The sequence below is a fragment of the Aspergillus japonicus genome, assembly GCF_003184785.1.
Source record: "Aspergillus japonicus CBS 114.51 unplaced genomic scaffold BO86scaffold_24, whole genome shotgun sequence".
In the NCBI taxonomy this organism is placed as follows: Eukaryota; Fungi; Ascomycota; class Eurotiomycetes; order Eurotiales; family Aspergillaceae; genus Aspergillus; species Aspergillus japonicus.
In genome coordinates this window covers 160711-173941 of record NW_020291661.1, presented here as the reverse complement: position 1 = coordinate 173941, position 13231 = coordinate 160711, and the positions used below count along the sequence as shown (strand labels likewise).

The 13231-nt window shown below is 56.0% G+C and overlaps 5 protein-coding genes across 5 annotated transcripts; 1 reads left to right on the top strand and 4 right to left on the bottom strand.

Annotated features, from left to right (window-relative positions):
- Positions 1 to 197: 197 nt before the first annotated feature.
- On the bottom strand, positions 198 to 1326 carry BO86DRAFT_389271 (GAF domain-containing protein). Its single transcript, XM_025672090.1, has 4 exons — positions 1280 to 1326; positions 1098 to 1204; positions 612 to 966; positions 198 to 518 (listed from the first exon to the last, which is right to left on the bottom strand). The coding sequence occupies exons 1-4, from the start codon at positions 1280 to 1282 to the stop codon at positions 408 to 410; spliced, it is 576 nt and encodes a 191-aa protein (XP_025527669.1). The 5' UTR covers positions 1283 to 1326; the 3' UTR covers positions 198 to 407.
- A 265-nt stretch (positions 1327 to 1591) lies between these two features.
- Positions 1592 to 3304, top strand: BO86DRAFT_409872 (agmatinase; the record flags this gene model as incomplete). The annotated part of the gene is made up of 8 exons (XM_025674447.1): positions 1592 to 1873; positions 1940 to 2134; positions 2200 to 2353; positions 2430 to 2453; positions 2524 to 2545; positions 2601 to 2643; positions 2697 to 2925; positions 3057 to 3304. The coding sequence occupies exons 1-8, from the start codon at positions 1610 to 1612 to the stop codon at positions 3302 to 3304; spliced, it is 1179 nt and encodes a 392-aa protein (XP_025527668.1). The 5' UTR covers positions 1592 to 1609.
- Positions 3305 to 3872: 568 nt separating this feature from the next.
- On the bottom strand, positions 3873 to 6192 carry BO86DRAFT_379311 (ferric reductase family protein; the record flags this gene model as incomplete). The annotated part of the gene is made up of 6 exons (XM_025670671.1): positions 3873 to 4402; positions 4498 to 4659; positions 4742 to 5144; positions 5208 to 5393; positions 5446 to 5510; positions 5568 to 6192. 6 exons carry the CDS (start codon positions 6190 to 6192, stop codon positions 3873 to 3875), a joined length of 1971 nt encoding a protein of 656 aa, XP_025527667.1.
- A 1876-nt stretch (positions 6193 to 8068) lies between these two features.
- BO86DRAFT_92314 (uncharacterized protein) lies at positions 8069 to 8669 on the bottom strand. Its single transcript, XM_025677807.1, has one exon. It carries the CDS (start codon positions 8556 to 8558, stop codon positions 8232 to 8234), a length of 327 nt encoding a protein of 108 aa, XP_025527666.1. The 5' UTR covers positions 8559 to 8669; the 3' UTR covers positions 8069 to 8231.
- Positions 8615 to 11584, bottom strand: BO86DRAFT_419013 (basic helix-loop-helix domain-containing protein; the record flags this gene model as incomplete). The annotated part of the gene is made up of 1 exon (XM_025675101.1): positions 8615 to 11584. One exon carries the CDS (start codon positions 11582 to 11584, stop codon positions 8615 to 8617), a length of 2970 nt encoding a protein of 989 aa, XP_025527665.1.
- Between the last annotated feature and the right edge of the window lie 1647 nt (positions 11585 to 13231).

The window sequence follows — 13231 nt, the reverse complement described above, 5'->3', positions numbered from 1 at the left end:
AGAGAACGGTGGTGACGTTGGGTTTCTTGGTTCTTGGGCGTTGGTTATTTTCGGTCAGGGCAAGGATACAGACAACGGGATACACACGGACCAATTCCTTCCGGGGGTTATTTATATCGGTGCCAGAGCGAATGTGGTCTGATTGATATAGCATATATATGATAGACTTGGGATTAATCTCTTTGCCTGTCCTGAGGGAGGGCAGAGATCGACGAATGGATGGATTTCGACGAAGTATTATCATCCCCTAACCGGGAAATCCCCTTTGCTGACAAGCTCTAATATACTGCACATATATACTCAGACGGTCTATAAGAGCTCTCAACCCACCCCATCGCAGATTCAATACCCCAGATCCTCACCCTAGCCTACCCTACTAGGTACACCCAGACAAACCCCACGGTACATCACCAATCACAGCACTCAGCCAACAACCCCGCCAACTCCTCCAAATATTTCTTGTCGGTCTCATCGAACCCGGAGGGCTCCGTGCAATCGACATCGATAATCGCGACCGTCTACCACGCACCCCAAACCCGGTTAGCCAAGTTCCCACTCTCCAACTCCAACCCCACCCACCCCCCGAACAAGAAAGGAAAATCGAATCTTACCTCCCCACCGACAAGAATCGGCACGACGATCTCACTCCGACTGCTCGCATCACAAGCGATATGGCCGGGGAACTCCAGCACGTCCGGCACGACGACGGTGGCGCGGTCCTGCGCCGCGGTGCCGCAGACGCCCTTCCCGAAGCGGATCTCCTGGCACGCGGGGCGGCCCTGGAAGGGGCCTAGGAGGAGCTTTGCGGGCGCGCTCGCATCCGTAGTGGTGGTGGTTTGCGACGACGACAAGGCAGGGAACTTGTCGCTGCGGATGTAGAAGCCGGCCCAGTTGACGGAGGCGGAGGGGGTGGGGAGGGCGGCGTAGGCGTGCCACAGGAGGGAGGCGACGTTGGAGAAGTTGCTGTTGGTTTAGTCTTTTTGTATTCGAGGGGGGGAGGGGCCTGAAGGGAGGGCGGGGGTTTACCTGACCTGGTGACGGATTGGGATGGTTAGTGAGGTCTGGATTTTTGGGGAGCGAGGTGAAGGCATAGGCATACCCAGTTGCGCTGGCCGTAAACTAGGCCGCGGGCCTGTTCGAGAACCTGCGTGTAGACCTCGTCTTTGGACGCGTTGGGGCCGAAGAAGGAGGAGTCTGCGTGAGGCTTGCGGGCGGTTAGTTTATGCTTGATGCTTAGTATTGTGCGAGGGAGTGTGCGTGGGGGAAAGAGGGATCGAACCATGGTGAGGGTCTGGAGCTGCAGGACCGTTATGCTGGTTGGGGGGGTATAGGTAGCCGATCGAGTTAACTGTGATTGTGAAGGTGCAGTGCAGCGATGACGCTTCAGCTTCAGTAAAGGTGAGCAGTGAGGGGAAAAGAAAATCCCAAGTGGGGATTTTTGGAGTGCCGCGCCGCCGAGCCTGCCCACTTGCCGCGTTAGGCAAGTCCTTCCAGGCTTCCGCTTATCGCGATAACCTGAACTATACCTAGAACTATAACTATAACTATCGCTTCAATGGTCTATCAGGTACGGTCCCAACTTTCAATTCACCTCAACTCCAACGTCACAATGCACCTCTTCCTCTCTCTCCTCGTCTCAGCAACAGCAACAGCAGCCCGAGAAATCATCTTCCCACCTATCGCCGCCGTCCACAACCACCCCTCCAGCCAGTACGCCTTCCAGAACGACAACGACATCAACAAAATCGACATTGTGACCGGCAGCCAATTCTCCGGACTCACCACCTTCGCCCACCTCCCGTATGCGAACTGCTTCGTCGACGATGAGACCCTGACATACGACATCGCCTTCCTCGGCGCACCCTTCGATACTGTTCGTCCCCAACCTACCTCGGAGATTCCCACCATCGCCCCCTACCGCCACTAACCCAGAAACCAGGCAGTAACCGGCCGCCCCGGCGCCCGCTACGGTCCGCAGGGCATCCGGCTGGGCTCGCGCCGCCTGGGCGGCTACGACATCTACACGGGGGAGAACGTGTTCGCCAGCTGGGCGAAACTGGTGGACTGCGGGGATGCGCCGTTGACGTGGTTGGACAACACGGTGGCGCTGAAGCAGTTGGATCTGGCGCATAAGGTTCCTCCCCAAGATAGTTGTCCCCGGAGAAATCAGAGTCAGGTGGACTGATAGTAGGGTGGTAGGTCGTCTCCTCGCGCGGCGCCAACACAACGACCAAAGGCCAGGTGCCGCGCATCATCACGCTGGGCGGAGACCATACCACGACGCTGTCGGCGCTGCGGTCAACGTATGAGAAGTGGGGGCCGGTGTCGGTGATCCATTTCGATAGTCACATCGGTACGCTTGACCTGGATCGCAAAAGAGAAAGGTATCTAGAAAGACGGAAAAGCTAATATCAAGGTTCGGGGTATAGATACATGGGACCCCGAAGCACTAGGTACAGTACAACATCACCCCTCGCCCTGTCAAAAAAGCCCAGCAAGAATTAACACAGGCAACATCAACAGGCGGAGGAATCTCTCACTACGCGTCCGTACCCCTTCCCAACACACCCAACCCATCCAAACTCCTAACCGGAAAATAGAGGCGTCAACCACGGCACCTTCCTCCATCTCGCGCACGAAGAGGTATCCCCCCCTCTTCTCCTGCCCCAAGACCCAAACCTAACAGCCAATGAAAGGGCCTAATCCGCAACACCTCAATCCACGTCGGCATCCGCGCCCCCGTCACCCGCCCGCACGGCGCCGACCTCCGCAACGACCTCCGCTGCGGCTTCGAGATGATCAAGGCGCGCGACCTCGACCGCCTGGGGGTGAGCGGGGTGATCGAGCAGATCAGGGCCCGCGTCGGGGACAGCCGCGTGTACATCTCCGTCGACATCGACGTGCTGGATCCGGCGTTTGCGCCTGGTACGTCCCGTTCCTCGCTTGTCTTCCTCCAGTGAAGCAAGAGCAGGGCCTTCCCCTTCCGCCAAAGAAAGAACAATGGAAGAGGGAGAAGGCTGGGTAGAATTCATGCTAATGAGTCGTGGACACGATAGCAACCGGCACCTCCGAACCGGGCGGCTTCTCGACGCGCGAGCTCCTCTCCATCCTGGACGGCCTGCGCGGCTTACCGGTCATCGGCGCGGACGTGGTGGAGGTGGCGCCCATTTATGATTCGGCGGCCGAGACGACGACGCTGGCGGCGGCAGAGGTGGCGCGGGCGATGTTGGCGCTAATGATTGCGGTGCCGGTGGAGGGAGCACCTGTGGAGGGTGGCTTGCGTCAAGACACAGTACATATATGACTAGGTCAGGAAGAAGTGAGGGTCGCTGAGATAGAAAGCTGGAGGGACAGAGGATTGGGCCGGAGAAAGAGGCGACGTATACATGGTGGAGTATAGAGAGGATATGACGATCCTAAAGTACTCGAAGTCTGAGGAGAGCATTTATACTTTTCTACATTTTTCCATGCCAAACTACAGTTTCATATACTTACAACAGCATAGACTTGAGACATCACCTCCGCCAACCTTAAGCCCCTCTCTCTCCCTCAACTCTCGGATCTACAAACCAGCCGAACAAAACCAAGCGAAGGAGAGAAGAATCGAAGAAATTAATCTATTATCTATCCCCACACCCCCAACCCGGCTCCCAATTTCGAAGCCTAAAATCCCGCATCCCAGAACCGAAGACAATAAATACATCCAAAATCCAAAGCCCAATTCCCAACTCGCTAACCAAGAACGCCTCTTTTTCCTTCTGTCACCATACCCAATCCACTCCCCACTCCCCATACTCCCCTAATATCCCAAACCCTCACCCATCCCCGAGAGAGAGAGAGAGAGAGAGAGAGAGAGAGAGAGAGAGAAACAATCACCACGAAAAACTCTCTTCATACAAATCCACCCTCAACCCCGGACCCCCACCACCCTGACCATGCCCACTACCCTGACACTCCCGCACCGTCCGCCGCACATCATCCCCCATGGCTCCCGGCCCACAAATACTGACCGCCATCGCACCGACCTGCCTCGCCATCTCCGTCCGCATAATCTCATCGAAGCACGGTTTCCCCGTGTGGATGGCGACGGGCACCGACGCCGGCGCCACGCTCGGCCAGGGCGAACACCCCAGGAAGTCCTCGGGGCTGCTGGTGTCGGAGCGCGTGGGGCTGGCCTCGGTGCTGCTGCCGCCGCCGCTGCTGCCGCCGCTGCTGTTACTGGTCGTGCTGCCCGTGCTCCCGATACTCCCCGGCGAGGCGGCGGTCTTGCTGACGTAGATCTGGATCCCGAGGAAGAAAGCCGGGAACTGGAAGTAGGATTCGCGTTTGCGGAGGGTGGCCATTTGTAGGGCGGGGTGGTTGAGGAGGGCGGTCATCCAGGGGTGGATCCAGGAGAGGTGGTCTGTGTTCTTGTTAGTTTGGGTGTGGAGGGGCCAAAGGGCCAAAGGCCCCAAGGGCCAAAGGGAAGGGAGGACAAGGGGAGGGGGAGGGGCCCACCTAAACTCCTCACCACCCAGACCAAAGTCACGCGGCGGACCGCCTGGGTCTGCGAGGTGATGTTGGTTACGAATTCATGGAGGTAGGACATCGGGTGGGTGATGCCGATGCCGCCGGCGATGAGGAGGACGGTGCCGTACGAGGCGAGCGAGTGCAGGCCGCCTGGAGTTTTCCATTCAACAGTGAGTATGGGGTTATGGATAGTAGGGGACAGCAGGAGGAGAAGAGAAGACGGCAAACGCACCGAACGGCCCCTCCGCCAGCGCGGTGGCCTCGAAGCTCCCGTCGCAGGACTTGTGCACCTTCGACAGCAGCTTCCCCGTGAACCCGTCGCGGCGCTTGATCAGGAACGACATGGTCGTCTGCTGCGGCCCACCCAGCAGCCGGTTGATCGAGTCGTTGGAGCTCCGCTTCTCGGTCGGCAGGCTGCTGCGGTCCGACGAGGTCCAGGCCACCGAGAACGGGTGCGAGGTCCACAGCCCCAGCGACGGCAGGTACAGGTACATGTACTGCCCGGCCTTGAAGGTCCAGGGGCGGGCGAGCGCGACGTCCACGCGGGCGACGTCGCCCGGCAGAAGCTCCACGGTGGCGGTCGTGCGTTGCTTGCCGACGTTGCGCCAGAGGATGATGAACAGGCGGGTGGCTCGCTGGGAGCAGTAGTGTTAGCTGGAATGGGTCTTGAGGGACCAGTACAAAGGAGGATGGCTTACATCAAATCCCCACAGGATCAACGTAACCAATAGCGCGGTCTGCTGCGACATGCCGCGCAGATGGTACCACAGTCCCACCATGGACGCAATGGCCAAGAGGATATGCAAATGCAGGAACGCTTCGTAGAAGGCGTGTCGGAGCGGCGAGATGGACTGCACCAGAATCGCGGCGAACGCGATGAAAGCCTGGCAGCCATTAACAATCCTGTCCGCAGAACCCAGTGCGAGTCCGACTTACCGTCATACCATAGACGAAGAACGGGGTGTGCCAGACAACCTGTGTCACAGCAGACAAACCACCCACTATTGACTGAGAGTCAGCGTGTGGGTCACTTCCGAAGAAACAGAGACAGGACTTACACTCCTTCTGCCGAGGAATAATCGCCAAGACAACATGCACAACCGCAGCCGCCACAACCAAGCGCCCGGCCCAGCGATGAATCAGATTGAAGGTATCGAATTTGATCCCCAGCAGCGGGATCAGCGGATTGTTGCGCCCCGCGGCGAGGATCAACCCGGGCAGGTTCAACACCGCCAGCGTGCCGCTCGTGTACTGAAGCTGGTACATCACCTCCTCCCACTCGGCCCACCAGTCCACCGTCGCGAAGAAGAACCCCACGTTCAGCGCAATATACACGGACAACAGGATCGCCTCCAGGCGCAGCGGGATGATCCCCATGTGGCAGCGCCCCACCCGGAACTCGCGACTATGCCGGGTCGACAGCAGCGGCGCATAGAAGACGTGTCGATTGAGCGCGGCGGACAGCGCATTACTCCGCGCAAACCGGTCCTGGTCGTCGTCGTCGTCGCTCTCGAGTATCCGACGTAACCGGCGCCGATGTTGTAACTGTGTGTACAGGTTGCTGACGAAGAGCACGAACACGCCGCCGGCGAAAATGAAGATCGGAGTCGCCAGGGAGACTTTCATCGGGGGATGAACATTTCGAAGTCGCGGTTGGTCCGCGTCATGGTAGTCTACCCCCATGTTGCTGGAGCTGTGAAGATCGCCGTGTTGGAAGAATTTGGAATGTCCTTGGATGTGTGTGGGTGGGTAGGTGGGTAGGTGGGTGTGTGCTGGAGGGAGGGCCAGAGATTGGAGAAGCGTATGCGCACTTTCGCCGGAGAACAAGCGAAAGGCCTTAGATTAAAGACCAGTGCTTAAACCGGGAAAGCGTCGTAGCCCCGTCTACATATACCAGCACTGGCAGTCATGATTCTAGATCCATGACCATCGTGACGTGCAAGCGGCTGCATAGGGCACACCTCTTCATAACTATGCCGTCATTCATCGCTCTTTGCGCCGACTCTGGGCGGAGGGAGGGGGGAGAGCCATTGTATGTGCGATGATACCGTAGAAAGCGTGCCAGCAGCAAGCCGACTCGGACTGCCGTCTCGAGACTCGGCGCTTTCATGCAACGGAAATGCATCGCAGCAGAGTCCAGCTGCACAGGAACCCGCATTGCAACCTCAGAGAAGTGTGGGGGTTGACTTTCCGTGGAATGTGTGCCTCCCTCCCCTCCCCTTGATTCGTCGGGTGGGAAAGTTCGGGGATTGCTGGACCTGGCATAGTCGACAGGTACGCACAACCCGGCAGATTGCCCGGTTAACCTTAACCTGCTTAGCCCGCTCAGGAAGATTTGGGTCTGCAAGCATTTGGCATCCGTCAAAAGTCTGTGGATGAAACAGAAGCGTGTGTTTGCGGGGCGATGGAACGGCAGCGCCGAAAACGGAAGGGAAATATGCGCGTCTGCTGCATCCGCCCTCCCGGACCCTTCCAAATCCCCCCAGCGCAGCTCTGCCTCTGCTGGCGCTTCAATTCAGGTTTTCTGTCGCTGGTAGCCAACCTGTGTGGTGGTTATGACGTTCAAGCTGACGACAATTGACGACAAGGACCTGTCATAACATCTTCCATCCGAGCTGAAGGGGGTGTCGTTTGTCCGGTACACAAATGTAGCTCTCCAACACACCAGTCCTTCAATCAACCCCAATCTGTCCCGAGATCAGACACGCGGTCTCTGGTAGTAAACGCCCATAGTAGAGTTTGAGACAGCTAAACTTACCAGCCCGTGGTGCTGGTTGCAGCCCCTTGCGGGTGGATCGAGGTCTGCCCGCATCCCTAGGGTAGGAGTACACAGGCTGGGACCAACCACTTGACGTCATGCAATCGAAGCACACAGTCGATAGCTGGATGACACAACGAAACAGCGCCGATCTTCCTTCGATCAGGTAACATTATAGCATCGTGCGCGCTGTCTCTGGCGTGGAAGCCATTGTAACGTCGGGGACGGCAGCTGCATTGTTCCCTCCCGCTTAGGGCAACCGCCGCAGGAACCTCATGTCATCATGACTAGCAAAAGACTTAAAAGACGCAATGTCTAGACCCCAATCGACCAGTCCGGCTTCGATGCCACGGTGGTTTTTCGTCCCTATAGGCAAGATGGAGTGTCGCTAAACTTGCTATCCTGAGCAGTGGGCGTGTGCTGTCATCGCTGCGCCTGCCGATGACAAGTGCGGTCAGTCAAGCTATGCATTGCGACAAGGAAAGGCAGCAAGGAAGCGGAGAAGATATCCAGAAGTCGTGTACGATGAGATGTTGGTACACTCGAACATCTCCATTGAAATCGAATTTGCCACTTTCCGGAGAATTATTTGACTTTGCCGTTCAATCTCGACCAGAGGATTTGACACAGCGACAATGAGCCTGATGTCTCACCACGAAAGGCAGTACCTGAGCCCCCATAAAACAGGCTCACATTGTATGCCCCTGCGTAGATTTGCTACAAAGTCAAATGTGAGATCGCGATCCGCGTGTCCCCCATACCCCGACGGTCAGGAAGAAATGCCAGGGGAGAAGCGGAGAAACATGAAGCCACTCTAATTTCGATACCAAGCTAACGCCATTATTCGTTGTTGTACAGATGATCTAGAAAATGACGACAGTCTAAGAAAACGTGGCCGCGACCAAGACCTTCAAGTCGCGTGAGGGTACTCGGTATGTCGTAAGAATGAAGTGAGTATTAAGCATTATGAAGAAACAAGAACTGCGATGAATTTGTCTGCCTTGATCGGTCGGATCCCAAAGAACGGGGAGGTATTGATTGCGTAACCCGAAAAAACAGACTCCCGGCACTGAAGTACCCCCCATTTCACCGATCCCTGCAGGTAAGCGATGTGCGCCATTACAATTGAACAAGAAAGCATGTACATGTGGTATTGAGTCGACTGAAGGGCCGATCCTGGCCAATTCGTGAGATGTAACGTAACGGTGATATTGTAGAAAGCCTGTATTGGAAATTCAAACCCCCATAACTCGGCGACTGCTTGGCTCCAGGCGGCAGCCACTGCCATCATGGATGGAGAACAAGCTTTGGGGAGAAGATCTAGCACACTCCCGGGGCACGTGGCAGTCAAGCCCGCCTCGAGCGCCTTTTCTTTTTCTTCTCTTTGACCTGCTTGGCTCTGCTCTTCTCCTCTCGAACGGATGAATAGTCCGCCACGTCGACACCGGCGCTATGGCATAAGGATGTGCATTCATCCTCAATGACCTTCACAATCTGAGGAGTGAAGCCGTAGAATGCGGGGTTGTAGGCGTTCCGTGCCCAGTACATCAGTTCAGAAGCGACTCGGCCGAGGTTGGGAATGGACTGAGGCGAAACCGCCTGCTTCGGGGAAAAGCGGGGTTTGTCGTCAGCTTCGCCATCGGAGCAGAGCGAAGATGGGGTCGAGCTTCTGGACGCGGGGGAGGAGGGGGATGATTCAGAAGAAGACAGGTAATCCGTGTCTGAAGCAAGGACATGCAACAGATGGTAAACCGAGGCAAAGCCAATTAGGGTCAAATCGACAGGATCGAGTGGGAGCTGATTGAACCATGTGATCGCTTTTTGGATGGTGAAGGATGCGGGGAGAGAGGTGTCACCCATGGTTCGTGCCGTGAAGATGGCCGCAATCATGGCACAGCGGACGGATATGGCGATCTCATCCCGCACGGAGACCGGAAGTGACGAATCTAGGAAGTTGGAGACCTGACTCTGCTGGCTCTTTCCTTTGTCCTTGGGCAGCGCTGCCAGGACGGCTCCGATGTTGGTAGCACGGTCATGGTCGAAGAACACCGCTTTCATGACTAGAGCGCGGGTATGAGCGGCTGATGGCTGGGGAGCAACGTCCAGAGCGATCTTAATCTTGGCCTTGAATAAGTCACGGCTCTTCTTCGCATCGGGCCCACCGGAGCTGGCCTCAAAGTATCTGAGCAGAGCCCGCTGCAAGAGGTGGCTTGACCACCAAGCGGCAAGCGCGTCGAGGGAGGACCGAATAGCAGGATCTTCCTCCACAACATCGAGAAGGGCCTCGTCATCATCGGCTCCCTCTTGTGTAGGGCGGTTCCATGTAAGGTTCGCTGCTCGTTGGACAACAGTGTCGATCATGACCTCATCACAGTCGAGCTGCAGCAGAGCAGCCAAATGACTCGGCAGGGCCTCGGGATGATCCTTTGGCATGGCTGCGTGCATCTTGCGGGCGAGATCCCATTGGTAGCCAGCCAATGAACGTGCGACATCGTTGGAGATGTGGAAAGTCCATGATCCCGGAACACCGACTCGCCAGAGAAGGATGCGGCAATGTAGCGCCTTGAGCATCATACGCATGGGACTGCGAGGCAGGGTTCCTGCCGCGAAGATGGTGAGTACCAACCTACTCTTGCTGATTTCGGGATCTCCGCCAGCCAGTTGCGCATCGATGGCGATATCCCATGACTTCACGCGGCCCCTATCGTCCTCGACGGTGACCCCGGTGATAGAAGAGTAGAGTTTCCAGCCCAGAAGACAGCGCAGCACATACTCGAAGCAGCGCGAGGTGACCACGTACCACTCATGGAAGAACCGATGACGCGGAACACCGACTTGCTGAATGCTGGTCAACCACGCCTGACGGCGGAAATTCGAGGACGATAGCGTTGCATCAGACATGAAAGCGGTCTTGGATGAACCTGGCTGGCTTTTGGGCCCGGCGTTGAAGAGGTAAACAAAAACCACAAAAGCACTCCCAACGACCAGAGTTGCGAGTATCAGGAAGTGTGAAATGGCCCTTGCATGCCATGAGTACCAAAAGCTGCGGGCCACTGCCATCCAGTACATGATGGTCGGGTTTTGTAGGCTACTCAACAGATTGACAGGTACCGCCAGCAGTCCCTTGGCGGTTGAATCGGTCTCTTTGTCGCTACTCATGCCCTCAAGGACCATCAGACCAGCAAGAGCGCCAAGCATGTATTTGTTGGGGTAGTAGGAGCGGCTGCGACCTCCGCCACCCTGGGTGGACCTGTTGCCGTTGCTGTTGCCGTTGTTGCTGGGAAACTGCATGTACGACTGGGAAAAGGCGCTGTTTTTGGCAGCTGCTTCGTCTCGGAGGCGCTGGAAGGCATCTGGCACCTTCATCAAGCCCTCGGGAGGATGCAGCGTTGTAGGAGAGTGGTCACTCGGCGAATCTTCAACCTGTGAGAACACACTCGGGGATGAGCTTGCCCCAGACTCGGTGTAGTTACTGGGTGATGAGACAGAAGCGGTGGATGTGATCATCTGTTCCGCAGCCTTATCTGCTAGACGAAGTCGATTCTTGAGGGCGGTATTTTCCTCTTCAAGTCGTTTGTTGCGAATTTCCAAGTGGCGAATATACTCTGTCGCCTTCGATAGGATGGAGGCCTTGTTCAATTTGCTGGCAGGAGTGACACCCTCGCCTTCGTCATCATCGATGATGCTGCCCGCCGTATTCTTCGAAGCTCTCAGGCTGGGGACGCTGTCTCTCAATTCGGCAATCTTTTCGTTGAGGTTGGCTCGGTACCGCTTTTCGATAACGTTGTGTGCTCGTTTCTTGGCGGGCATTTTCTTGCCGGGTGGCACGACGCCACTCACAGTTGATCCGTCGTCGTCACTGCCCGACTTGCGTTTGCGGGTGATTCCGTCCGGGCTTAATGGTGAGCCCGCCGCAGTCGACAGCGTAGAAGGCATCTCAGCTCCACTCGAGTCGCCCTTGGAGTTGGACATACTGTTGTACCCTCGATCAAAGAAGGAGTCAAATGGGAGGTTCGTGCAGTCGAGAGAAATGTCGGGTGAGAACTCGGATTTGTTGAAGAAGCCTGTGCTTGGATTGCCGGTTGATGTGTTTGGGGAGGTGAAGGCCAGATCGAAAGGCGATTGGGAGAGCTCTTTGACCCCCTCTGCGAAGCCTTGATCATCCCATCTCATCCATTGTGTCCAATCCTGAGTTGCTTCGTCCGTGGTGGAGGATGGGGCAAACGACATTGACTCGGCCTGTGAGTCTCTAGAGTTCCTCTTGTTGGCGTTAGGGGAGAAGAGCTGGAAGTCACTCCCCGCGCTGGGCATTGCCATCTTGTCCAGCGGCCAGAGCCGGGACCATGAATTGCAAGTGGTCAGTCAAAGCACGGCAATAATAAACCGCGAGGGGGGGCGTCCAAGCTGTTGCCTGAACTCGAGTCAGTTCCTGCTACGGACAATCGATGACATGCGCGACGACGAGGTCATGGATGTTGACACTGTATGAAAGGGCATACCTGAGACGGGTGTGTGTGGTCAGGAGCCGGCTAGGTGCGGAAAGAAGTCGCGCAAGGCGAATAAGTTAAGCCAGCGCTAACCAACCTTAGATTGCGAACAGTGGAGTAATCGAAGGACAATCGGTGATGGTGATGGTAGAATGAAGACAGTAGGGACAGTCGAGGGTGAAATCCAGCAATCTACTGAGTACGATAGCGGGGTGGGAGAAGTTCGTCGGGAAGTTGCAGGAGACAGGAAGGTGTGCGAGGGTGGATGAAGATCTGACTAGCAGAGACCTCGTGAATGTCTGAACATGTGCAGGGGCGTTTCTTCCCCTTCGATCTTATCGAGCGAGCGGTTGAGAAAGGGAGGGGCGCAGCGGGTTGAGGCGCGATGAGTGGTTCGAGGAAGTTTGGTCCCGGTGGGACAAAAATTTGACCGGATCCTCAGTTGGTGCCGGTTGGTGCCTGGTTTTACTGATTGATAAAGACGACGACGGGGCGATCAACCACTGCTGGAGCACAAGGTTAATTTGGGGCAACTGGAGGCGAGGTTGCTAGAAAGATCAAGGATATCGTGATCGAAGGTAGAGAGGCAAAAGTGAAGGACGCATGACTGTGAGGTTGGCTATGCAACAACAGGTAGACAGAGGTAGATGAATGAATGAATGCATGGATTGCATGGAAAGAACTGAGTAAGTGACTGAGAGTGAGAGAGAGAGAGAGAGAGAATCTCGGCCAATGTTCGGTGGAGCGTCCGTCAGTCCGTCAGTCCCAAGTCGTATGATCGCGGGCCACGCCTCTTCCGGCAAGCCGACCCCAAAGGGGCAATCTCCATCAATACAGTACGTAATTCTGCTCCCCTAACAGAGCGGACGGGGCGGAAGTGGTCAAATTACCGTCACATTGGTGTATTCGAAACTCGCCGCCTCCCTGTCTCGGCTATATTTGGCAAGCCTCCCAACAATCCATCATCCATGATCGATGATCCATCATCATGGATCCATCATCCACCAGAAACAACCTGGGAGTTTCTGTACAGCTGCTTCTTGCAAAAATGATGATCGCTGATTACCCTACTCTTTGCAAGTGGATTTGAATTCCTTATAATCGAACAAGGCCCATCTCAATCCGAGCAATACTTGCAACTCCATACCTCCCGCGCAACCACGACCGGTTCCAACCCCATCAGCCCAGGCAACCGCGCTAATACCGGTCCGATGCTCAGCCCACCTTTTCTTCGTAATGATCAATTCAACTTCTCGAGGGATAAGATTCGGGAAAGGGGTCTGATTCAGGTAATTCCTTGCTGAGAGACAGAGTTGGAGTTTTCACCCGCACTGTATCAACCGCCTGCGACCAGAGCTTGAGGAATTGGCTCGACCCCGCCATCGAGGAGCGGGGCTGACACAGCTTGGGACAGTTATGACATAAATATATATCCAGCAGTAGGGATGAGCTCGACTCGGCAAAAGCCATCACGCTT